The sequence below is a fragment of the Pelobates fuscus genome, chromosome 11 (assembly GCF_036172605.1).
Source record: "Pelobates fuscus isolate aPelFus1 chromosome 11, aPelFus1.pri, whole genome shotgun sequence".
Taxonomy (NCBI): domain Eukaryota; kingdom Metazoa; phylum Chordata; class Amphibia; order Anura; family Pelobatidae; genus Pelobates; species Pelobates fuscus.
In genome coordinates, this window is record NC_086327.1 from 40,818,443 (window position 1) to 40,845,947 (window position 27,505).

Genomic DNA, 27,505 nt, shown 5'->3' on the forward strand with positions numbered 1-27,505 from the left:
AACAAATGGAGAAAGGTAAGTTTGGCATGACAGTGCCGCTTTAAGGTAAAAACAGATGAACTGAAAAAAATCTTTAAGATGAACTGAAAAAAATCTTTAAGTCAGATATCCTTAAAAGATTCAATCCAGTCACCATAACAACTTCATTAAATTAAGCTATGGTGCCAGGAAGCCCCGTGTGGCACTCTTACCTTAAGGGGTTAAACCGTTTCAGAATGGTATAACCCTAAAGTGTGCTCGATCTGCAGGTCTCCCAGGTGGCACCCGGCTTCTGAATCTCAGTACTCTATGCTTCTTGAAACTGAGATTCAAAAGCTGAATGCCGGCGGAGCCTAACGCTGCACGGGAGCAGACGCCATTTCCCTGAGCTCCGTAACTTTGTAACCCAATCCGGGGTAAATCGCAGCCATCCTACCACATAGACGGCAACAAGATACGCCATCACCCACGGCACACCCGGCGAACTCCACAGATGCCATTCTTTTTGTCTCCGGGCTCCAAAATAAGACGCCAAGGTGGCAGGGCCTACCTCGCGGGCCGGAAACAGCGAGACGTTGCAGGAGGGCTCCTGCAGTGGCACACACTAGATCCGGAGGAATACATCCTCGGCACCCCACCTAGAGGTGAGATGGGACGTAAGTTACAAAAAATACCCCAATCAACCCCAAAACCCCAGCGGGACATAGGCCAACTACTGCAAATGCCAAACGCAGCTATGGCCCAGACCCCCCGGGAGGCCTCACCCCCACCATCACAACCAGAAGATGGGGACCCATGAGACAACCCTCCACAGAGCCCCCAACCCCTGGAGCCTTGTCAGGGCCCTCATGACAACACACCTGCCTCCAAAAGCGACATCCAAGCGATGCTGACAGGCCTCCAGCATAACTTAAGGCAGATGTGGGAAGCTGATCTGGCAAAGCTCTCCACTAAAGTGTAAGAAGTAACAGCACGAACTCAAGCGGCAGAGGCCAAAATAACAGACCTGAGACAGTGTCTCAACACAATGGAAGACAGTATACAACAACTGCAACCCACATAGGCAAATATGGCAAAACAAATAAACATACTTGACGACAGGGGCAGACGCAAGAACCTCAAAATCAGAGGGGTAAAAGAGTCAATAGCGTAGAAGAGCTACCCCATTTTATTAGACGCCTGGTGGCCACGCTACTACCAATGAGACAGGCCAAAACTTTGGGTTCGACGGGGTATACAGAATCTCCAAATCGCCAAAAGCTCCTCAGAGAGCTCCTCGGGACCTCATCTTGCGATGCCACACAATGTCCGACAAGTTGGGACTGCTAGCTGCACTTTGTGGAAACACACCTTATGAATTCGAAACGTGCAAACTTTCCTTTTTCCAGGACTTAAGCAGAACAACGTTAGTGTGGGGCAAAACAATGCAACCCATAACCAAGCCCCTCCACGCAGCAGGAATCGCTTACCAATGGGCAACGCCAGGAACACTCTGGGTAACAAAGGATGGACAACATTACAAGGCCACTGATCCTAAGGATCGTCCGGCACTGCTGGCAACGCTGGGAATCTTCCAACATGCAGAGAACTTAATGCAACCACCCAGCCCTCAGACCGCAAGTAATACCACGACGAACTACGCACCCAGAGAGAAATAGGGAGCCAAGAGCTGAACCAACCCCCACCGGCTACATAGGCCTCTCAAATATGTCCACAAAGAAATATGCACATATCCTATACCTACATTGTGTTTAACCATTACCACCTTACCTGTTACGAATACCTTTATGTCGCCACACATACGATATGACACACCCTACCAACACATCTCGCTGCTCAGAAGATATACAATCTCCCCCCCCATGCCCTGGGGCCATGGGGTACAAATGACATAGGAGCCCGACCTCCCGGGATAGTGCTACGCAACCACATAGAGACGCCCCCGACAAGCAGGCACTTTACCGGGCCAGATAGACTAGATAAAGTACCCAAGCTCCTACATGACCGAAAGTCTACACCTAAACTCTCACCAAACAACTACACCTCACCATCAGACCTAGTCCAGATTAATTGAAGCAACACTAACCAGAAATCAGCACACTATACACTGAAGTGGCCCCCGGCGAGCCAAAACTAATGACACCCACGGGCCAGTGTCCCGATCACTACATGGTACCCGGCAGAGACACACTCTTACAGATCAATACCAAGCCTAGACAACACTCTTACAAAAATAAATAAAAAAACAAAAAAAAATTAAAAAAATTAAAAATTAAAAAAATACTCAACCACAATGACCCGGACACATCTATTCTACTGGCTCCACGGCTAACCAAGTGGAGTGCTGATACTGTCACCTAGCTGAGTGGTCCACACTCCCTAATATCCAGACACACACCTCACTATAACCTATCAGTCCACACAAAATGGGCGAACTTCACCACCATAATGTCTTATATTGCATTTGTTTTGTTATGATGTCACGGGGAACGACTGTTGTGGCTATACCCGTCAGTTTGTTATTATTTCGCTTGAAAAAAAAAGAAGCTGAATGCCACAGGTGTATAGCCACAACAGTCGTTCCCCGTGACATCATAACAAAAGAAATGCAATATAAGACATTGTGGTGGTGAAGTTTGCCCATTCTTCTAAATGAAGTTGTTATAGTGCCAGGAGTCCCTGGGCGCACTTTTACCATAAGGGGTTACAGTTTTCGAACGGTTTCACCCAAAAAAGTGTAGCTGCGTGGGTTACCATCAGAAAGTGTAAAATATTATATATTTTGGAAATGTTTCTTACATGCATTTCACACATATTGAGTGACATGAACAGATGATAATAAGTGTTGCAATTTTTTTTCTATTTCTAAGTGTCCATAGAACGTAGGATGACCTAATAGGGTTTTTAGAATTGCCAATGGGCATATTGTATCTATAGCATTGCCTTTGTAATGCTTACACAGTCATTTTGGTGGTATAAATGTATTACCTGTATAAGAAAAGCGAGTAAAGGTGAATGAGACACAGACACGAAACATCAAGGCAGAGTGTCTCCACACTCTGAATGTCCAGCATGTATCATCAGCTATGACCTATTTAACATCAATGACGTGGTAACTACTGACTTTGTATTTGCGAAGCAAGAAGAATAAATCTATTTTATAAGAAAAGCCAGGAAAGTATGATTGAATTATATTTTTAAGTGACATAGAAGAACTATAATATGTATGATAGAAGGCGAGCCACCCAACAATAAGGAAGACAAATAGACATAAATATATATGAATAAGTATCAAGTAGAATTTATTATTTTAAGAGTTCACTTTCCTACAAAGAGCAAGTTGCTTCCCACTTATTGGCCATATTTGCAGAGCGCAGTTGGGCAGTGACAGGGCTGAAAGCTTTTCACACGAGGAGGGTGGTCTTTGTGAGATCCTGGTAAAGGGTGAGAGTAGAGCTTTCAAAAGCCAGAGGTGTCTTGCCCATTAGGGCCAGCATGATTTAGATTTTATCTTGTATGGTCATACATCGGAAGATTACATCTCAAACCATTGTAGGCTTTAGTGGAGAGGTGGTGGAGAGATGGTAGACTCCACCTATGGCAATTTTTTTCACCATGGTATGAGGCAAGATAGTAGCCAGAAGTTGCTTGATATAATTCTGGGATGTGGCAGGGATACCCTTGATCTTAATGTGAGTATGTCGCTGACGGTCTGACGGTCTTCCACAGCTGCAAACTTGTGTGTGAAAGTTTGCTGGATAGCCTGGATTTGCTGCACAGATTCATCCAGTTTAGACGGGTGGGTTTGCACTTCCACCATTTCATCCTCTGCGGGCGGCCCTCACCCGTTCCATGGCCGCCTGCACCTTCATCTTTTGTCAGTTTGTGGATATCTGCTAACAAGACTTTCAGGTTCCGCTGGGTAGTTGGGGCTGAGTCATCTGAGGATTCCTGTGGTATAGGCTGTGGAGTCTCCTGCCCCTGATACCCCATGGTCGGATCAGGTTCTTCAGAACTTCCGCTGGCCTACCGGGAGTAGGCCTTTGGAGCATCGCTACGATCTGTTCTCGGCTGATGTTTTTGAGAGCATTGATCCATTGCTGGTATGCAAGCCAGTGAGGTGGTCGGTGTAAAGGTAAATGAAGGCTAGACCTCACTTGCGGCAGCACCTCCCCGGAAATCCCCCAGGTCCGAGAGCGGCAGAGTGTAGTAGGCCTGAGGTCTGCGTCTCCATTTACAACAGTGAGCAGCCACTGGCCACTGCATCGATTGATGCCTTTCTTTATCTCCCAGAGACTGCCCCAATGGAGGCTCAATCAGAACTCTCACACTTTGTCTTGTACCATCCTTAACACTCATCCTAAACTGCTCGCTTTTATCTGGTGTTTTGTTCCTGCTCCCCTTAAGCATGCTAATGTCATACCCATCCTAAAAAAGACATCCCTAGACCCGTCTTCCACTTCCAACTATCGTCCCATATCCCTGCTTCCTTTTTCCTCAAACCTTCTAGAAAGACTTGTCTTTACTCGTATGACTCACTTCCTACATTCCAACTCCCTCCTCAATCCTCTTCAATATGGCTTTCGCCCCCTCCACTCTGAGACTGCTCTTATTAAAGTTACAAATGACCTAATCACAGCCAAATCCAAAGGCCACTACTCCATACTATTTCTTCTTGTCCTTTCGGCTGCCTTTGACACTGTTGATCATGACCTCCTCTTCAATCTCTTGGTCTCTGTGACACAGCCCTCTCATGGTTCTCCTCCTATCTCTCCCAATGCTCCTTTAGTGTCTCTTTTTCCAACAGCACCTCCTCTCCTCGTCCTGTCTCAGTCAAAGTCCCTCACGGTTCAGTCCTTTTTTGTTCTCTCTCTATACTGCCTCTCTTGGTAAACTCATTAATTCATTTGGATTCCACTACCACCTGTACGCTGACGACACACAGATATATCTCTCCTCCCCGACCTCTCCCCTGCTGTGTCACCAATTGCCTTTCTTCTATCTCTGATTGGATATCCTCCCGCTTTCTGAAACTCAATCTCTCTAAAACTGAGTTTCTTACTTCTCCTCCTCATAACACTGATCCTCCTCCTTCACTCTCCATGCAGATTGACGGTACCACTCACCCCATCCTTTCTAGCTCGCTGTCTTGGTGTAACATTTGATCCTGGCCTCACCTTTGCACCTCATGTCCAGTCTTTTGCTAAAACCTGTTGATTCCAGCTTAAAAAACATTGCCCGCGTACGCCCCTCTCTAACGCAGGATGCTGCCAAGGAGCTTGTTCATTCTCTAGTAATCTCTCACATGGATTACTGTAATTCTCTCCTAATTGGTCTCCCCAGAATCCATACTGCCCCTCTACAATCTGTGGTGAATGCTGCTGCCAAGCTGCTATTGCTCCTGTCGATCCTCTCACACCTCACCCCTCTAACAATTCTTACACTGGCTTCCTGTACCCTACAGGTGTCAATTTAAAATACAAACCCTTACCTATAAAGCTCTAACCAACTCTAGCCCTTCATACATTTCTTCATTGATTCATAGGTATGCCCCCTCTCGGTGTCTCTGCTCTACTGGTGACCTTCTCCTTTCTACTGCTTGCACCTTTACTGCAAATTCACGCCTGCAAGACTTCTTACAGGTGGCTCCTTTCCTTTGGAACAGCTTGCCTACCCCTGTCAGACTCCCCTAGTCTTCAATTCTTTAAGAAGGCCATCAAACACCGTCTTTTCAGGAATGCTTATGGCCTCCAAGAGTAACTTCTATCTCTCAAACCTTCCTCTCGCTCTCTCCTATAGGGCAACACTCCACTCTCACCTCCAGCTCTACTACTTTCCAACCATGTCTATTTGCTGTCTCCCTCAATACCCTTCCTATTTTGTTTTTATACCCCACCTTCTCTAGACTGTAAGCTCGTTTGAGAAGGGTACTCAACTAACTATTGTTCCTGTTACAAGTTGTTATTGTCTCGCTTGATAAATTCCCCTTTTTTTGTAAAGCGCTGCGGAATAAGCTGGCGCTATATAAATACCAATAATAATACCAATAATAATAATAATAATAATAATAAGACAAAGTAGTCCCTAGTTTGTCTTATGTTTTAAAGAAAACTCGATCAGATAGGAGTAAAAGAAGAACAGATTCTGAGAGTAAGAGAAGAGAAAACAAATGGAGAAAGGTAAGTTTGGCATGACAGTGCCGCTTTAAGGTAAAAACAGATGAACTGAAAAAAATCTTTAAGATGAACTGAAAAAAATCTTTAAGTCAGATATCCTTAAAAGATTCAATCCAGTCACCATAACAACTTCATTAAATTAAGCTATGGTGCCAGGAAGCCCCGTGTGGCACTCTTACCTTAAGGGGTTAAACCGTTTCAGAATGGTATAACCCTAAAGTGTGCTCGATCTGCAGGTCTCCCAGGTGGCACCCGGCTTCTGAATCTCAGTACTCTATGCTTCTTGAAACTGAGATTCAAAAGCTGAATGCCGGCGGAGCCTAACGCTGCACGGGAGCAGACGCCATTTCCCTGAGCTCCGTAACTTTGTAACCCAATCCGGGGTAAATCGCAGCCATCCTACCACATAGACGGCAACAATATACGCCATCACCCACGGCACACCCGGCGAACTCCACAGATGCCATTCTTTTTGTCTCCGGGCTCCAAAATAAGACGCCAAGGTGGCAGGGCCTACCTCGCGGGCCGGAAACAGCGAGACGTTGCAGGAGGGCTCCTGCAGTGGCACACACTAGATCCGGAGGAATACATCCTCGGCACCCCACCTAGAGGTGAGATGGGACGTAAGTTACAAAAAATACCCCAATCAACCCCAAAACCCCAGCGGGACATAGGCCAACTACTGCAAATGCCAAACGCAGCTATGGCCCAGACCCCCCGGGAGGCCTCACCCCCACCATCACAACCAGAAGATGGGGACCCATGAGACAACCCTCCACAGAGCCCCCAACCCCTGGAGCCTTGTCAGGGCCCTCATGACAACACACCTGCCTCCAAAAGCGACATCCAAGCGATGCTGACAGGCCTCCAGCATAACTTAAGGCAGATGTGGGAAGCTGATCTGGCAAAGCTCTCCACTAAAGTGTAAGAAGTAACAGCACGAACTCAAGCGGCAGAGGCCAAAATAACAGACCTGAGACAGTGTCTCAACACAATGGAAGACAGTATACAACAACTGCAACCCACATAGGCAAATATGGCAAAACAAATAAACATACTTGACGACAGGGGCAGACGCAAGAACCTCAAAATCAGAGGGGTAAAAGAGTCAATAGCGTAGAAGAGCTACCCCATTTTATTAGACGCCTGGTGGCCACGCTACTACCAATGAGACAGGCCAAAACTTTGGGTTCGACGGGGTATACAGAATCTCCAAATCGCCAAAAGCTCCTCAGAGAGCTCCTCGGGACCTCATCTTGCGATGCCACACAATGTCCGACAAGTTGGGACTGCTAGCTGCACTTTGTGGAAACACACCTTATGAATTCGAAACGTGCAAACTTTCCTTTTTCCAGGACTTAAGCAGAACAACGTTAGTGTGGGGCAAAACAATGCAACCCATAACCAAGCCCCTCCACGCAGCAGGAATCGCTTACCAATGGGCAACGCCAGGAACACTCTGGGTAACAAAGGATGGACAACATTACAAGGCCACTGATCCTAAGGATCGTCCGGCACTGCTGGCAACGCTGGGAATCTTCCAACATGCAGAGAACTTAATGCAACCACCCAGCCCTCAGACCGCAAGTAATACCACGACGAACTACGCACCCAGAGAGAAATAGGGAGCCAAGAGCTGAACCAACCCCCACCGGCTACATAGGCCTCTCAAATATGTCCACAAAGAAATATGCACATATCCTATACCTACATTGTGTTTAACCATTACCACCTTACCTGTTACGAATACCTTTATGTCGCCACACATACGATATGACACACCCTACCAACACATCTCGCTGCTCAGAAGATATACAATCTCCCCCCCCATGCCCTGGGGCCATGGGGTACAAATGACATAGGAGCCCGACCTCCCGGGATAGTGCTACGCAACCACATAGAGACGCCCCCGACAAGCAGGCACTTTACCGGGCCAGATAGACTAGATAAAGTACCCAAGCTCCTACATGACCGAAAGTCTACACCTAAACTCTCACCAAACAACTACACCTCACCATCAGACCTAGTCCAGATTAATTGAAGCAACACTAACCAGAAATCAGCACACTATACACTGAAGTGGCCCCCGGCGAGCCAAAACTAATGACACCCACGGGCCAGTGTCCCGATCACTACATGGTACCCGGCAGAGACACACTCTTACAGATCAATACCAAGCCTAGACAACACTCTTACAAAAATAAATAAAAAAACAAAAAAAAATTAAAAAAATTAAAAATTAAAAAAATACTCAACCACAATGACCCGGACACATCTATTCTACTGGCTCCACGGCTAACCAAGTGGAGTGCTGATACTGTCACCTAGCTGAGTGGTCCACACTCCCTAATATCCAGACACACACCTCACTATAACCTATCAGTCCACACAAAATGGGCGAACTTCACCACCATAATGTCTTATATTGCATTTGTTTTGTTATGATGTCACGGGGAACGACTGTTGTGGCTATACCCGTCAGTTTGTTATTATTTCGCTTGAAAAAAAAAGAAGCTGAATGCCACAGGTGTATAGCCACAACAGTCGTTCCCCGTGACATCATAACAAAAGAAATGCAATATAAGACATTGTGGTGGTGAAGTTTGCCCATTCTTCTAAATGAAGTTGTTATAGTGCCAGGAGTCCCTGGGCGCACTTTTACCATAAGGGGTTACAGTTTTCGAACGGTTTCACCCAAAAAAGTGTAGCTGGAGACACTTTTTTGGGTGAAACCGTTCGAAAACTGTAACCCCTTATGGTAAAAGTGCACCCAGGGACTCCTGGCACTATAACAACTTAATTTAGAAGAAGTTGTTTTAGTGACTGGATTGTCCCTTTAAGTTTGGCTTCTCTGACCTTAAATTTGAAATGGACTTTTGAATATTTAGTAAATAGCCCTGTAAATCTCTAACTTCTTCACTACCACAAGTGTATATTCATGTTTTTATTTTCATTGTATTTGCAAAACAAAATTCATAAACTATGACTTCATAAATACTCCAGGTCTGATTACCAGCTAGTAAAGGAACACATTCCTCTGCCAGGAAACCATTCCACCCATTTAGTATCTGAAAATGCCCTGTAGATTACAGCCACCCTCCTCCTTCCAAACAGCAAAGGAAGCTTCAAAGGTCATGCCATACCTACAGTCGGAGAGGGAGGCGTGAATGAAGTCTTTCATATCTGTATCAGTATTCTAGAAATTGAGATAGACATAACTGTACTTACTGCATGTGGGCATTGTGCTCAAATGTAGACAATGTTTTGGCATTTTTAGTAAAATGTGCTGCCAGTGTCCCCAAAAAAAAAATAAAAGCAGAATTTTTGACCATTTTTATTTATGTAAATGTGAAATACTGTAAGGTAAGGGATACTGAATGTAATCTAAAGTGTTGAATGCCCACTATATTTCTACAAAGCATGAACAAATACATGTTAAATTAAAATGGTATGCATTTGCATAATTTTAGTTTTTAGTTTTCTAGGCAGAATTCCATACATCAAATGGAACGTTACTCTAATAGTTTTGCAAACAAAATGTGCTTGGTAGTGAAGGAGTTAACATCAGTTTGCAGTGTCAATGAGTCAGGTTGTTACTGAACTAAAGAATTCCTGTTCAGTGGTGAAGCTGGAGGAATCAGTCAGACTGGAATCCTAAGAGTTCAGTGCTAAGGATTTAAAAGGAACATGGTGGTAAAATTTCCCAAATCTACATTTTTTTTTTTAACTATGTAGCATAAAGGCACATTACAGGTAAGTGGTCACAGTGTTATGCTAATATGATGCCCATCATTTTTTTTTAATGGTCTTGTGTTGTAAAAGTTAAATATGTTATATGTAAACATGTTACTTTACAAAAGACACAAATTATTATTTATAAGGCTCCAACAAATTCCATAGCGCTGTACAATAGTTGGACAAACAATTTACAATGGGTTATTCAATAAAATGAGAATTCAAAGTGAATTTAAAATTGAAAGCTAGAGTAGACAAAGCGATAGCAAATCTGACCTAGAGAATTTATCCATTACAGCTATTTTGACCTTATATTTGAAAATCAGTTTGAATTAACTTTAAGTTCTCACTTGAGTACATTACCTTGCATGTCTTTTTAGAGCGCACAGTTGCAAGAATAAAACAAGCTATAAAAATGTACATTTTTTTTAGACTATCAAGAATCTAAGTAATATTGAAAAAAGGCACAAAAACTATTCAAATGTAATGTATCAACATTTTTTTTTTTTTTTTAGAGTCTTATGCTTGTTTGAATATCCGACCTTGATTTGTAGCTAATAGCAGCTATAATTGTTAATTGGTGCATTCTTCCAGTTAGATTCTGGGATAGTCTAGCCTAACTGGAAATGCAACTTTACCAGGAACCCATCATGGAACAGGTTGAACTGAAGTCATATTTTGAGTTGGGCTGTAATTGAAGGCACTGGGTATTTGCTGTGAGAAGGAGAACTCAACTTATGGACACCGGAGATAAGAGAAATACTGGCTGTCCTTTTCTATTGTGATGTGAATTTTAAATAAGAAATAAAAAAAACGAAAGGAAATAAGGCAAGTTAACATTTTGTTTACGTGTGATGGCAATGTACAGGATAGTTTAGTTGTCATGAATAGTGTTAATAATTTTGTATATTTTTTGAGTTGTACTATGGTTCCTTTTCTATCCTTTGTTCATATATTGATGGTGTTTGTATAGAGTATAGAAATGAAAGAGGACTCCAACGCCTACATACCGTAGGTTGTAGACGTTGGTAATAAAGGCTTTTTTAGTAATGATTATCTTCGCTCTTTGTTGTGCATATTGTCACAACAATCTACAATGTCTACAATCGTGAGTGGGCTACCATTTTTCAGTTTGACATAATTTTATATTGTTAAAGAATACTACACTAGTTGTTTTCTCTCTTATTTTTATCTCCTTATCTTTGAGGAAATCCATGCATCAAAGTTTGCAATGCATAGAAGTATATTTTATCTAATTAACCTCTTACGGCGTTATTCACTAAATTGGGACTTCAAAGTGATGTTCAAATTTAAGACCAATTTAGCTAAAGTGGTAGTACAACCGAATTAGAGAATTGTTAGCTAATTTTAAAACTTAAATTTCAAATTCACTTTGAATTCTCAGTTCAGTCGTTAACCCTGCTCGTCTGTATGAGAGGCTCCTAACTGGGAGTGAATCTTTCCACTTACGAAAGGATTTTCTCTTATCTAATCTATGGAGCTTCAGGATCTTCGTAAACAAACATTTTATTTTGATGCTCTATTTGTTAAATGCCTTATCTAAGGTATATAGTGCAGTAAAGAATAGTAGGTCATTTTTATCCCGCCCTTTGTGATTTTCAACAGGTCACAAAAGACATGGTAACACATTGTGTCACAAGTGATAATTCACTGGTGCTCAAAAGGCTAAATCTGAAGTGTTTAAAAATAAATAAATAAAGCTTCTGACATGTTCTCATTACATGTGAGTCACTGAATAGCTGTGCTGCTAATAATTACTCTGTTATACAAGAAAAGTCTCACTCTTTTTTTCTCTTTACATTTGTAATTATAATGTAAAGTCCGTGGAGTCTAACTTTAGTGGAGATACACAAGGATATAGTTATCCTGCAAAATTATAGATTCATCATTGTACTATTTGATCTTTCTGGATATAAAGCAAATTATTAAGCTTTAAAGTATCTATTTACAGAATGTACACGCCATAATAGGAAAGTTAATAGCCTACCTCTGTCTCTAATTTTCCGTGATAGAATTTGCGTAACTATGCATAGTTGAATGTCTGTATATGGCGGGTATAAAAAATTCTCACAGCCTTCACATAAACAGTAATAGGTTCGATTTTATAGTCAATAAACTGTAACATCTGTCATCTGTTACTTGTGTTCTCTTTTTATTTATTGAGATCAAACTAATTCCATTCCAATGGCCAGCTCTCCAAAAAGGCAGAAAATGTTATGAATATTTACATAGTTACAAAAGCTGAAAGAAGACGTGCGTCCATTAAGTTCAGCCCTTCTCACATCTGTCTTTGCTGTTGGTCCAAAAGAAGGCAAAAAAATATATATTTTAGAGCTGTCCAATATTGCAACAAACTAAGAAAAAAATCCTTCTTGACCCTAGTATGGTGGTCAGATCTCCTCTTGCATCAGGAAGTTATGACACCACAAATTAAAAATGATAGTTCAGAATATTATGTTTTTGCAAGTATTCATCAGGTTGCTGTTGAAACATGTATACGGACTCTGATAATTCTCTTCAGGCAGAGAATTCCACATTATTAGCTTTTGCTGTAAATAACCCTTTCCTTTGCCTTAAACTAAATCTACTTTCTTCCAGTCTAAATATGTGACCTCGTGTCCAATAAAACCCATTATTTATTTACCTTTTCCCAGCGCCAATGTCCCTCGATGCTGGGTCAATGCTCTGCCCACTCAGACGGCCCATGACGAGCGGGCGCTAGTGCTCGAGCGCATTAGACCTCCCTATAGGAAAGCATTGAATCAATGCTTTTCTATGGAGAAAAATCTAAGCGTGAGGATGTCCAGTGTCAGATACTGGACCAAAAGTCCGTTTCGATTCAGGAAGCCCTTTAGTGGCTGTCTCACCATGTTTCTGGTATGCCTATTAGATCATATTGCTTAGTGTATGGTATTGCTTCTGGTTCCTTCATATTGTTATTTAGGATACGTATATTACTAAGCATACATTAATATTATCTTGTACTTTCTGTGAATATTTATGACTATTCAGTTACCTCCTCTGTTCTGATCTTGCCCCTGCCCTACCTAAACCCTCCTTATGCAGAGCTAAATCCCATCTCCTTTCTGTCCTATCTCCATTTTGTAGATTTCATTCCCTACCACGAGTTTAAAATCTCCTCCAACCTTCTAGCCATCCTGTCCCAGAGCACAGCAGACCCTGCAATCCTGCACATCTATAAATATTGTACAGAAACTCAAAATCAGCCCAGTGCTCTAACAAGTCAAAGTCCTCCTTCCCACACCACGACTTTAGCCACACATTAACCTTTTTAATCTCCCGCTGCCTTTCTACTGTAGCGTGCCACGAAGGTAGCATTTCTGGAAATCCTACCTTGGAGCTCCTTTTTTTCAGTTTACTTCCTAATTCCCTGAACTCATTCTTTAGGCCCTTTATTTTACTTTGACTTTGTCATTGGTACCAATATGGACAATGACAGCCGTGTCATCCCCAGGCCCTACCAATAATCCATTCACTCTGTCAGCAACACCCTGGAGAGAGCAAACTGTCAAGCTGAGACGATTGGAGCGGAAGATTATCCTATCTACTCAGGACCATCTTACTAAATGGGCAGCCTGGGTAATTGCCTGGGGGCCCCACAAGCATAAGGGCCACACCACATTCAACAGTCTGTGTGTGTAATCAGCATTCTGCCTGTGTATTCAGTATTATGTGTGTACTTAGCAGTCTGTGAGTGTATTCAGCATTCTGTGTGTGTGTGTGTGTGTGTGTACACACAGCAGTCTGTGTGTGTGTATTCAGCAATCTGTATGTATGTAGCAGTCTGTGTGTGTGTTTATTTAGCAGTCTGTCTGTATCTTGAAACGTCTGTGTGTGCATTTAGCAGTCTGTGAATGTATTCAGCAATCTGTGCGTATGTATTGTATTTTTGCGTGTATTGCATTTATTGGAGTTACCAATAAATATAAGCTTAATTTTATTGATAATTTACCATTTTTAGTCTGGTGATTGTGTAGGCAGAGCCCCATTACACTACTTTGCCCGGGGCTTATAATGATGTTAAGACGGCCCTGTATTTACTCTCCTAATAATAGAGTCCCCTATATTATAGAGTTTTAATTCTCAATCCCACCCATACTAGAGGAGCTGTTCCCTCAGCTGTTAGAAGAAGCAGTTTGCCCCAGTACAATTACTCCGGACAAGTTGCTACCAACATCTTCTCTCAAACTGGCAAATCTGTTAGGTTTCCCGCAGTAAATATGGTTAAATTGAACTAGCTAAACCAGCTGTCTTATCTCTTCACACTCCTCTAAACACTGCTCAGTGAGCAGCAGACCCCTTTCAAGATTGCCAATCTGTCTCAGTTGCAATTTCCTTCTCCAGTTCTCTAATAGGAGTAATAATAATAGAAGCCACTCACTCATAGCTGCCACATAAGTATGGACCCTGGAGAGATTCATCCCGGCATGAATACATGTAACAATATGCACACTGAGTTAAATCTGCAATCTTGCTAGCACCCATTTCCACAGTTGCCAAAAACAAGTACAGGACAGTAAAACAATAATTACCTTTGTTTAAATTCCTGTTTTCCAGGAATTTTCACACAGGTTAAAATAAAGGGACCACTCCCCTAATTAACTCAGCAGCAGCACACAGGGGTGCCTGCATTTTCACCCTTTCAATTTAATCAGATTTACTGAATAAAAAAAAAAATAAAAAAATACCAACCTCGGTCCACAATTTTGCAGTTCTTCCCGGGAACTCCTGTTTTTCAACTTCTACTTTAAAATAATTGACCTAAATGAGACTACTTTAAAGCAACGCCAAGTGAGCAGCTCCTAACTTGTAATTTCGAAAAGGATATTTCTGGAAACCACCTCTGGGCACACACTTAAGAGAAGTATAACAAGGGATTTGGGTTCTGTACAGAACCTGCCTTGTTTGATGACAGTTTCTGAACTTTGGTTGATAGTGTATGTTTGCTTTCAGCCTGATCAAAGTGCTAAAATGTCTAATCTTTACCTGCCAATAATATAATATTAGAAAGGTGATTTTGAGATCTATATGCCGAGATTAGAAGGTTAACATTAAACAAAATTTAGATTTTACAGACCGCCAATTGCATCACTGGTAAAGCTTAACTAGCTTATGTTTAATGCCTATATATATATATATATATATATATATATATATATATATATATATAGTGACTATACTCAGCTGAATGAATACAATATGCTGTAATTGTTCTGGTGATTATAGTGTCCAGTGTTGGCATTGGAATGCTGGAATGTATGCATTGCCACATACACGCAGATGCACACTTACACAAACACTACGATACACACAGGAACACAGACACACAGGTACATATGTAGTGCTGCATTTGTGTGCAGTTTTGTTGTTGGAATGCATGGGTGTATTTGTGTGCAGTTCTAGTATTGGAATGCAGGCGTGTATTTGTGTGCAGTTCTAGTATTGGAATGCAGGCGTGTATTTGTATCAAAGACACAGAGGAAGTGGGACAGTGTCACCTTAATACACAACCATTTAAGTGATCTGAGCTGGTCCTATGTGACTCAGTTACATATTACACTCACACTATATGGTCATATACACTATACTGGATATACTACTCTATGTAAGTATTTTTCATTGTAGGATAATATACCTCACCCATACAGTGAGGTTAAGTGGAAATATATTTTTCAGCGCTTCATGTGTTCCCTGGGGTGTGTGCATGTACCACACAGTGAAGCTTTTTACTAAAACAACTGGTGTGAATATGATGGATATTCACATATAGGTAGTAGCAGCTCGTCATCATTATAATATCGTACTTATGTTTAAGCGCCTATTACACTACTTGTTACTTTTTGGTGTATTTGCGTGCACTGTTAGCGTTGGAATGTAGTACTGTATTTGTATGCAGTGTTTACATTGAAATGCTGGGATGTATGCATAGATACACACTTAAACAAACACAGCCAGACACACAGCCAGCCAGATACACACACTAACACAAACACAGCCAGATGCACTGCCAGATGCGCACACACGCAGCGAGATACACACACATGTAGCCAGATTGACACACTGACACACACAGATACAATACATGCAGCCAGAAAACACACTGACACCAACACAGCCAGATACACACAGACACAGCCAGATTCACATACTGACACACACAAAACTAGATACACACATAACCAGAAACACACACTGACACACACAGAGCTAGATACACACACAGAGCTAGGTATTATTATTATTATTATTGTTGCCATTTATATGAGATTCCGTAGCGCTTTACAGTATTATGAGAGGGGATTTAACTATAAATAGGACAATTACAAATAAACTTACAGGAACAATAGGTTGAAGAGGACCCTGCTCAATCAAGCTTACATTCTATAGGAGGTGGGGTGTAAAACACATTAGGACAGGAATTTGCAATCAAATAAGGTGGGCTGCCCTTTAGGAGAGGGCAAGAGACAGGTATGTGTGGTAGGGGTTAGTCTTGGAGGCCATAAGCTTTCCTAAAGAGATGGGTTTTAAGGCACTTCTTAAAAGATGCAAGACTAGGGGAGAGTCTGATGGCAGTAGGCAGGCTATTCCATAGGAAGGGAGCCGCCCGCGAGAAGTCCTGCAAGCGTGAGTTGGCCGTACGAGTGCGGACAACGGACAGGAGGTGGTCACTGGCAGAGCGGAGAGATCGAGAAGGGACATACCTATGGATCTGTGAGGAGATATAAGAGGGGCTAGAGTTTCAGTGCTTTATAGGTGTGAGTTAGTACCTTGAATTGACTCCTATAGCATACAGGAAGCCAATGTAAGGACTGGCAGAGGGGTGAGGTGTGAGAGAAACGACTAGAAAATCAGTCTAGCAGCAGCATTCATTACGAACTGTAGGGGTGCAGTACGGCTTTTGGGAAGACCAATCAGGAGAGGGTTACAATAATCCAATGTGGGAAATTACTAAAGCATGGACAAGCTCCTTGGTAGTATCTGGTGCAAGAAAGGGGCGGATGCGGGCTATGTTTTTAAGATGGAATCTACAGGATTTGGCAACATGCTGAATGTGAGGCTCAAAGGTGAGACCAGAGTCAAGTATGACGCCAAGACAGCGCGCTTGCAAGGATGGACTGATGTGGGTAGCACAAACTTGAAGGGAGAGCGAAAGAGGAGGGCCAGTATTAGGAGGAGGAAAGACAAGGAGCTCAGTTTTAGAGAGATTTAGTTTCAGAAAGCGGGAGGACATCCAGCCAGAGATGGAAGAAAGGCAAGCAGTGACACGTTGCAGGACGGCAGGGGAGAGGTCCGGGGAGGAGAGATATAGCTGGGTGTCATCAGCGTACAGGTGGTAGCGGAATCCAAAAGAGGTAATAAGTTTGCCAAGAGAGGCAGTATAAAGAGAAAATAGAAGGGGACCAAGGACAGAGCCTTGGGGGACTCCAACCGAGACAGGACGAGTGGAGGAGGTATCATTAGAAAAAGAGACACTGAATGAGCGTTGGTAGAGATAAGAGGAAAACCACGAGAGGACAGAGTCACAGAGACCAAGCGATTGAAGAGTTTGAAGAAGGAGAGCATGATCAACGGTGTCAAAGGCCGCTGAGAGGTCAAGAAGAATTAGTATGGAGTAGTGGCCTTTGGATTTAGCTGCGATTAGGTCGTTAGTAACTTTGATAGGCGCAGTCTCTGTAGAGTGGAGAGGGCGGAAGCCAGATTGAAGGGGGTCAAGGAGAGATTTGGAATTGAGGAAATGAGACACACGGGTAAAGATAAGTCTTTCCAGAAGCTTTGAGGAAAAAGGGAGCAGGGATATGGGACGGTAGTTAGAGGGGGTGGACGGGTCGAGGGATGTTTTTTTTAGTATAGGTACTACAGTGGCAAGTTTAAGGTCAGCAGGGACGATGCCAGAAGAGAGAGAGCAGTTGAAGATGTGTGTTAAAGAACGCACGAGACAAGTGGAGAGAGATCTGATAAGGTGAGATGGGACAGGATGGAGCGGGCAAGTGGTGGGGCGAGAGGAGCAAAGAAGAGCAGCCACCTCTTGGTCAGTAGCTGGAGAGAATGTCTGAAGGGTAGGAAAGGCATGATCTATGTGTGGTTGAGAAACAAAATGGCAAGGAGGGGAGAATTATTTCCTTAGCTGTTCAATCTTGTCAGTGAAGTAACATGCAAAGTTATCAGCAGTAAGGTTAGTTTGGGGGGGTGGCCACAGCAGGGCGAAGAAGAGAATTAAAGGTCTCAAAGAGACGCCTGGGGTGATGGGAGCATGAACTAATGAGAGAGGAAAAGCAGGACTGTTTTGCAAGGGCAAGGGCTGCACTGCATGAACACAATATGAATCTATAATGGAGAAAGTCTGACTGGATGCGAGACTTCCTCCAGGAGTGTTCAGCACAACGGGAGCATCTTTGCAGGTATCGTGTTGATTTAGTATGCCACGGTTGGGGGCGGGTGCTCCTCAAGGTGCTTGTTTGGAGTGGCGCTGCAGCGTTCAAGGCAGATGTAAGAGTAGAGTTATATGTGGAGATGGCCAGTGAAGGACAGGAGAGGGAAGGGATGGACAGCAGTCATGAATTAATATCAGCTGGCAACTGCTGGAGATCAAGAGAATTAAGGTCCCTCCTGAGTTGAGGAGGGTTAGGCTGAGGTTGTTGGGTGAGGGGGAACGTGAGAGCAAATGATAAGAGGTGGTGATCAGAGAGTGGAAATGGAGTGTTGCAGATATTAGATACTGTACATGCATAAGTGAAGATTAGGTCAAGGGTATTGCCAGCTACATGGGTGGGAGAATTTGCCCACTGCGATCACTCGAGGGAGGAAGTAATTGAAAGTAGTTTAGTGGCTGCAGAGGTCAAAGGTGGGTTTATAGGAATATTGAAGTCCCCGAGAATTAGGGATGGAATGTTAGAAGAGAGGAAATAGAGTAGCCAGGTAGCAAAGCGCGCGGCTCCTCCGAAGGCAATACTAGAAAAGCGGGCAGTGACCGCGAGAAGAGGTCACGTGTCCCACCTGACTCTAAGAGCGTGCCGCGTGTCTCGGGCGCGCTCTTAAAGGGTCAGTGGGAGCCGAAATCTGAAACGGTCTCCCATTGGCCCCTGTCATGCCACATTCCCCATACACTCACGTTTAGGGGGCGTGGATATGACAGGGGCCAATCAAATTAAATGTTAGGGTATTTATACTCACCGTTTTCCCTTAGTACCTTGCCCTATCGTGGTTTCTATTTCAGTTCCCTTTAGCGCTTGTTCTGTTCAGTTGTGTTCCTTCGTACTTGATCTTGGCTTTGTTTCAGACTCTGTTTTTCTCTTGATCCCTATCTGTTCTGTTTGCCGGCTTACTGACTACTGTGTACCAGACCTTGGCTAGTCCAGTTTACGCTGTCTCTTTGTGCCCTTGACCTTGGATCATTCCTGACTCTGTATTTCTCTCCTTTACGTCGAGTCCGGCCATTCTAAGGTCCGGTAGACGTATCTCTGCTCTGTGTTGTCATTCTTGAGCTGAATCTTGCGAGTTGGGGTATATTACCGTTACACTGACACACCCAGACAGATACACACTTGCACACACACACAAAACCAAATACACACATAGCCAGATACACACACTGACTCAGACCCAAGTACACACACATAAACATTTACATATTTTAACCACACTCCTGTCTCCTTACCTTTTGGGTACAGACGGGTTGCTTCCCTGGGGTCCAGTGGTAGCTGGATGGCCAAGGCTGATGGAAGTCAGTCTTCCCCAGTCCCTCTCCTCCTCCTGGGTATGCCTCCTCCTCCTCCTCCTCCCTAGTGGCACTGTGTTACTTGGGAGGAAGTGATCTCACCTCACTTTCTCCCAGCAGGCAACATGACAAAGGCCCAGTCCGGAATAATCTTAAAGGGCCAGAGGCCCCTGATTACATCAGGTACTGTAGCGCACAGGGTTTGGTCGCAGGGGCAGGAGGCCACTGGGCAGCAGCTTTGGGCCCCCCAGGAGTAACTGGGCCCAGGGCAGCTGCCCCGTTTGCCCTGAATTAAAGACGGCCCTGCTCTTTGTGAGTAAGACGATCCACGCAGAGATCTGTGAGTTTTGAACAGAGAAAGTGCAGTTCATTTGTACATGCCCATTTGGGACAAGTTGCCAGCCTTCACAGCTTAGCGCCACCATTTTCCAGTTCAGATCCCTCTTCAGCTCATAGAGACTTCACTGGGGTATAAGATTAAAAGGTCAGTAGCAAAGCCTTAGGGCTTCTATGAAGGCAAGATGTAAGAAAAAGTTTAAAAAAAATAATGTCTAAACCTGACTCACAGACAAGCATATATTGCATGTCATTGCTTGTAAAGCAGATAGCCTCCAGATGGAAGCTTACTAAAATGTAGTCATCAATCACATAGAGCAGATTGCTTACTGGAGACTTGATGCATTAATATTTCTGGTCAGACTTGACAGAGAACCATTCCAACAGCTTCAAACCTGGCACTGATCTTCAACAATGTGAGCAGGTATAACGTCACTTAATAATAGGGTTGTTTCACAAACTGTCATTCTGTGTCATGGTTAAATTAGCCTCAGGTCAACGAAGAGGTGAGGATTATGCGAGAATCAGTTATGAATGGACTGAGATAGCGAGAAATCTAACTATAATAACATACACATTTTTTAGTGAACTTCTGGTTAACGTGAATTTTGTTCTAAAACAATCACAAATTTCAAGGTATATGAATTGTTTCAATTCAGTGGAATGGGGATTAGAATTGTAGAAAGTGCACACAATGGTTTGTTTAGACAGTGTGCAAATAATATGTATATTAAAACAAGTATTTCTTTTACAGGCTGCAGAATCTCTGAACCTGATCCTTAACTTTCTACAGCCCACCCCATGAAGCCTCTGACCAGCCCTGATGTAAAGGTACACACTAAGTCAATGTAGCTGTTCTACAGCAATGAATATTATTAGATACGTTTACTCTGCTGTCAGACAAAAGGCATTGGTCTGATTTTTCTAAATGAGAACACCAGTACAGGCTGCAGCTGCTGCATAGTTGTCAAAACATATTAAAACTTTTTGACTAATTACACGGGGTGGTACCAGGACACTCCTACCACCATAACTACTACAACAAGTCGGTGCTTGGAGTGTTTAAGTGGAGCAGTTACCGTAAAATACAAGAATTGATGTGATTTATCTAATCAAAAGGATATTTGAAAACTATGTATCTTGATGTCACTTACACAATAACAGTTTTCAAACTAGAAAATGACAGAAGCCCTCTTGCAGTTTCTAACAGCCAGTCTATGTATGGCTATTATAGTGACAAAGTTGTTAATTATGTATTTTTTTTTATTGGCATCCTTTATATATTATAGGTGTGTTGGAAAATATGAAAAATAAATAATATATAAATTAAAAAAAAAACTTAAAGATGTTACATAAAACATGCATACAAACACAATACTTCCTCAAACGCAAGCACAAGACAAGCAGAAATGAGTTTTACAGTTTATTGTATGTGAGTGTATCATTATATAACTAAATGTGAAAAGGACTATGTAGCTTAAGAATCCAGTATAAATAATAAAGATAAGGGGACAAGATAAGATACGATAAGATTAGTGCATCTAAGAATCAGAATCACTTCATTAAACTCCCTGGTTTATAACACTGGGTAGAGCTCCAAACACCCAAGTGGGAATGTGTTTCATCCTGATTTTTTCTCAGTGGATATTAGGGCGGTACCAAGGACAAAAATAACTTTAAACAGGATGGCAGAGTTATTTTCTGAATTGAATCATCATCACAAGACAATTATAGAATTATTAGTTTCAGTGGGTTGTACCATATGTGCTGTCATGGTCCTAGAAGAGTTGTGACTGCATAAATTCCCAAAGAAGTCTCTAGACCAGAATTTGCTCAGTGTACACTTCACCAATTGCTGGTCATACGGATGAGTACAGACAAGTCTAACAATGTGTGGCAATTATACACAAATGTGTTTTTCTCTTGACTTTTTTTACCTAGATTCCATCCTGTTTACTAATGAGAAAATACTATGTTTGTAACTCCATGTGTATACTAGTCTGTTTTCTGAATATACAGTGGTTACTAACTGTGTATAATCAGTCCTTAGTTAGGTTATACACTGCTCAAAAAAAACACAAAAATAACACATCCTAGATCTGAATAAATTAAATATTCTTCTGAAATACTTTGTTCTTTACATAGTTGAATGTGCTGACAACAAAATACACAAAAATAAAAAAAACGGAAATTACATTTTTCAACCCATGGAAGTCTGGATTGTGAGTCACACTCAAAATTAAAGTGGGAAAACACACTACAGGCTTATCCAACTTTGATGTAATGTCCTTAAAACAAGTCAAAATGAGGCTCAGTAGTGTGTGTGTGGCCTCCACGTTCCTGTATGACCTCCCTACAATGCCTGTGCATGCTCCTGATGAGGTGGCGGATGGTCTCCTGAGGGATCTCCTCCCAGACCTGGACTAAGGCATCTTCCAACTCCTGGACAGTCTGTGGTGCAATGTGACGTTGGTGGATGGAGTGAGACATGATGTCCCAGATGTTCTAAATTGGATTCAGGTCTGGGGAACGGGCGGGCCAGTCCATTGCATCAATGCCTTCGTCTTGCAGGAACTGCTGACACACTCCAGCCACATGAGGTCTAGCATTGTCTTGCATTAGGAGGAACCCAGGGCCAACCGCACCAGCATATGGTCTCACAAGGGGTCTGAGGATCTCATCTCGGTACCTAATGGCAGTCAAGCTACCTCTGGCGAGCACATGGAGGAACCCAGGGCCAACCGCACCAGCATATGGTCTGACAAGGGGTCTGAGGATCTCATCTCGGTACCTAATGGCAGTCAGGCTACCTCTGGCGAGCACATGGAGGGCTGTGCGGCCCCCCAAAGAAATGCCACTCCATACCATTACGGACCCACTGCCAAACCGGTCATGCTGGAGGATGTTGCAAGCAGCAGAACGTTCTCCATGGCGTCTCCAGACTCTGTCACGTCTGTCACATGTGCTTAGTGTGAACCTGCTTTCATCTGTGAAGAGCACAGAGCGCCAGTGGCGAATTTGCCAATCTTGGTGTTCTCTGGCAAATGCCAAACGTCCTGCACGGTGTTGGGCTGTAAGCACAACCCCCACCTGTGGACGTCGGGCCCTCATACCACCCTCATGGAGTCTGTTTCTGACCGTTTGAGCAGACACATGCACATTTGTGGCCTGCTGGAGGTCATTTTGCAGGGCTCTGGCAGTGCTCCTCCTGTTCCTCCTTGCACAAAGGCGGAGGTAGCGGTCCTGCTGCTGGGTTGTTGCCCTCCTACGGCCTACTCCATGTCTCCTGATGTACTGGCCTGTCTCCTGGTAGCACCCCCATGCTCTGGACACTACACTGACAGACACAGCAAACCTTCTTGCCACCTCTCGCATTAATGTGCCACCCTGGATGAGCTGCACTACCTGAGCCACTTGTGTGGGTTGTAGACTCCGTCTCATGCTACCACTAGAGTGAAAGCACCGCCAGCATTCAAAAGTGACCAAAACATCAGCCAGGAAGCATAGGAACTGAGAAGTGGTCTGTGGTCACCACCTGCAGAACCACTCCTTTATTGGGGGTATCTTGCTAATTGCCTATAATTTCCACGTGTTGTCTATCCTATTTGCACAACAGTGTGTGATTGACTTGGAGTTACATTGTGTTGTTTAAGTGTTCCCTTTATTTTTTTGAGCAGTGTGTGTGTATATATATATATATATATTACATTTATTTATTTTAAATCTGAGATCTCTGCACTTGTAAGAAGGGGGTTGGGGGAAGGTGATGAAGGCTAGGTATACAACCTAGAAGGGCTCTGGACACGTTTCACCTTCACCCTAATGCTTTATAAACATCTACGTGATATTAGACAAGTTTTTTTAATGTTTGGCTGATCAGTGTATGCTCCAAAGTGTGTAGATTTGTCATGAAATCCCACCCTTCCACCTCCAACTTATGATTTGATAATCACGCCTATGAACATTGTTAATGTTTCTTCAATAGGGCAAACCAAGATAGCCTTGCCAGAGAACTGCCCTGAGACTGAATGTTTGTTGATCTCCTTGGCTAATGGCAATCCTCCTTTCATTTCTTGCAAGTATGCTATACATAAAGGTGCACTGTAAGCAAGATAACAATCACAGCTTGTTATTTGTCCACAGTGTCCTGATGTTAAACTGGACACTCAAATTAATATACCACTGCAGAGATTAGTGGCTATTTTGCATGGAGGATCCTTTTAATACTGTTATATAAATATTGAACATACACACATAATACATTTGTATTTGTCTTTTTCTCCTACAGGAAATGCATGCATGGTTTAAAATGAAAATACCAAAGAAAATAGTGGTGGCCGGTGCAATATGTGCAGCAGTCCTTTTCCTTTTTTACAATCAGAATCAAGTACACGTATGTATGAGCCTAATAGCATGAATATTTTTCAGTTTCCTATATCATTGTTGAGCAGTTGGGCACTCTCAAGTGGCAATTACCCCAACTCAAATATAACATTATATTAATATTATATTAAAATTATCCAACAGTCATCGGGAATAGTTTTCACAAGTCATTTTAAACTACTGTTGTCTTCATAATTTCAGATTCCGAAAGTTACCTATTTATTTAGAACATGCAATGATGACCAACCACAAAAGGAAACATCTACAAATATGTTTGAGAATGATCCAACGAAAATCGACCTGATGGTTGAGAACATTTTTCAAAAAGTTGACCAACTCATACCCAAGGTGACCCTACAAGACTTAAACAGAGCAACCAGTGGAGAAATGACAGAGGCTACGATCATGAATCCAAAAGACAAGTATTGCATTGGGAATCAGTTGCATGTGAAAGTACAAGCCTATGATTATTTAGGAGAAATGAAGACATTTGGTGGTGACTATCTAAGGGCAAGGATATATTCACCAGCGACAAACAGCAGTGCGAGTGGAAACATCACAGATTTTAATAATGGGACCTACTTGGTAAACTTTACATTGTTTTGGGAAGGCAATGTCCACATATCCATTCTGTTAATGCATCCAAGTGAAGCAGTGTCTGCCTTATGGAGGGCGAGAAATCAAGGGTTTCAAAACATCAAATATACCGGCAATTTCACAAGTGCTACTGAATATGTAAATAGTGAATGCAATTTCAAACTTGATACAGAAGATGAAATTTGCCAATACGTAGACCAAAGGGATAATGAAGCTTTTTACTGTGTTAAGCCTCCAAATTTTCCCTGTGAAGCTTTGACCCACATGAATTCTGTCAACAGAAACCATACCTATCTTTCAGAAGCGGAGCAGCAACTTCTCCAAAGGTATGTGAAATAATTTCTAACAATTTGTAATACTAACAAAGTTATTAAATCATGAAAGAGCTTTTAGATTTCAGCAATTGTCAAGCACATCCCAAGTTCTAGAGGTTACCATCTAACATGCAGGGTTACCCGCTAGGCTCTAAATTTTCATAGTTACAGCCGAATTGCAAAATTTAGAGACAAAAATGGTTGGTACTGTGGCAGAGTATTGATATTTTTTATAGATTGTCTACTTGTCTTTGTTTTTTAAACCTAGTAAGGATCAAAGATCAAACTGAGATTCTGCAGCTGGAACAATATCCACTGAGCTACCTCATTAACGTTGAGGATGTATCTGGATAGTCTCATGTTAATGTCTCTACAGAAAAGTATCACAAAGTCCTGGAATTGCTACTGATATCACTTCTACAGGGACCCATCTCTATAAATTATCCAAAATGTATTTACAAAGAAAAAGAGCGGGCCTGACTTCACTGAAATGTGGTAATTTCAGTAAAGTCAGGCTCCCTCTTTTTCTTTGCGGGGTTTGTCTTCATTTTTTTTTTTGTGACATTCTTATTGGGTGATGTTCAAATGACCTACCTAACCCATTTGAGCAACAGAGTAAGACAGTATATCTTACGTCTGTAGTTATTTTTCTTGTTTTTTTCTAGTTTAGATAACTGAATCATTATTATATACCAGAAGCTTTTATTACCTCAAGCCAAACCAAAATAATAAGTCATGTTTAAAGAATAGTTATACGCAGTATGGGAGAGTAGTTTATGTAAATATGGGCAGAGCATCCATGTATGTGTGTGTTTGTCTGTATGTGTGTGTTTCTGTTTGTATGTGTTTGTCCCTGTATGTGTATGTGTGTGTCTGCATGTGTATGTGTGTGTGTCTGCATGTGTATGTCTGTGTATCTGTATGTCAGTGTGTGCCCTTTGTATCTGTATGTGTATCACTGTTTGAATCTGTATTAGTGTAATTCGGTGTATTTGAATGTTTGTCATAAAGCGTTTGTGTATCTGTTGGTATTTGTGTCTGTGTATCTGTATGTATGTCTGTGTGTATATATGTGCGTGTGTATATATGTGTCTGTATCTGTGTGTTAGTTTGTGTGTCTGCATTTGCGTGTGTGTGTATGTGTGTCTGTGTATCAGCATGTGTATGTATCTGTATGTGTTGTATGGTGTGTATCTGCGTGTATGTCAGTGTGTGTTTGTATGAATGAGACACATTGAGGGGCGTGAGTGTGACACATGGAGGGGCTGGGGTGGGGAGTGAGATGGAAGGGGGCCCAGGGCAATTTTCGCACCAGGGCCCCATGGTTTCTAGTTACGCCTCTGCATGCACCCACTACAGCCCCTATGCCTCCTGCACCCACTACAGCCCCTACAGCTCCTACACACACTGCAGTTCCTAGGGCCCCCCTACATCTACTACACCCATAACCCCTTTTGCACCTCCTATACACACACACTACCATTCTGGGTACTGGGCAGCGTCCACATAATATCTGCGCGAGAGTAGCACAAAGAATGGGAAGAAGAGTAGTGGTAGCCAAAAACACCTTGCCTCAGGAGAGGGGTCTTTGATCATCCCATTGCCGTTGTGAGTTGTCAGTCCGCCCTTGCTGTTAGTCATTAAAGAAACACTATGGTGTTAGAAAAACAAACCTGTATTCCTAACGCCAATTGTGTCCCTGTCCCCAATTTAATAGTACCCTCACCACTCCGAACTTGAAAAAGTTAAATATTCTTTTACACTTGCCTTTTTGCAGCACTGATGCTAGGTCTCCTCCCTCAGCGTCACGGTGATGGGGGGGGGGGACCTAATATTAATGCACAGCAACTTGATATGGACTTAACCTTGCAATGTAAATATTGCAGTTTCTCTGAAACTGCAGAGATTTACAATGCATGGTTAAGGGGACAAGGACCCTGCACCCAGACAACTTCAATAAGATGATGTGTTCTGGGTGCCTATAGTGTCCCTATAAAGGACACTATAAAATTACTGATATGCCTGCTTGGCTGACATCATCAAAAGTGATTCTCTGAGATCTGCAAATCAGGGGCAGAACCAGCACAAGTCAAACACAGCCCTAGCCAATCAACAGCTCCTCATTGAGATACATTAAATCAATGCATCTCTATGAGGAAAGTTTAGTGTCTGCAAGCAGAGATTTGTCACGGGTGGCAGTCCGAAGACTGTGACCCCTGTGTGCCTGA

At 42.7% G+C, this 27,505-nt stretch overlaps 1 protein-coding gene across 2 annotated transcripts in view; it reads left to right on the top strand.

The window, feature by feature from the left end:
- The window catches only part of LOC134578084 (NXPE family member 4-like), a 71,107-nt gene that overhangs the window by 20,413 nt on the left and 23,189 nt on the right, over positions 1 to 27,505 (top strand). Inside the window, exons 1-4 of one of the 2 annotated variants that reach the window (XM_063437071.1) lie at positions 20,370 to 20,407; positions 20,738 to 20,814; positions 24,272 to 24,376; positions 24,568 to 25,289. In XM_063437071.1, coding sequence (XP_063293141.1) covers positions 20,785 to 20,814; positions 24,272 to 24,376; positions 24,568 to 25,289 — 857 coding nt within the window. In that variant the 5' untranslated portion in view covers positions 20,370 to 20,407; positions 20,738 to 20,784. Of the gene's footprint in view, positions 1 to 20,369; positions 20,408 to 20,737; positions 20,815 to 24,271; positions 24,377 to 24,567; positions 25,290 to 27,505 lie in introns of those variants that run through there. The other variant, XM_063437070.1, reaches the window with a different exon arrangement.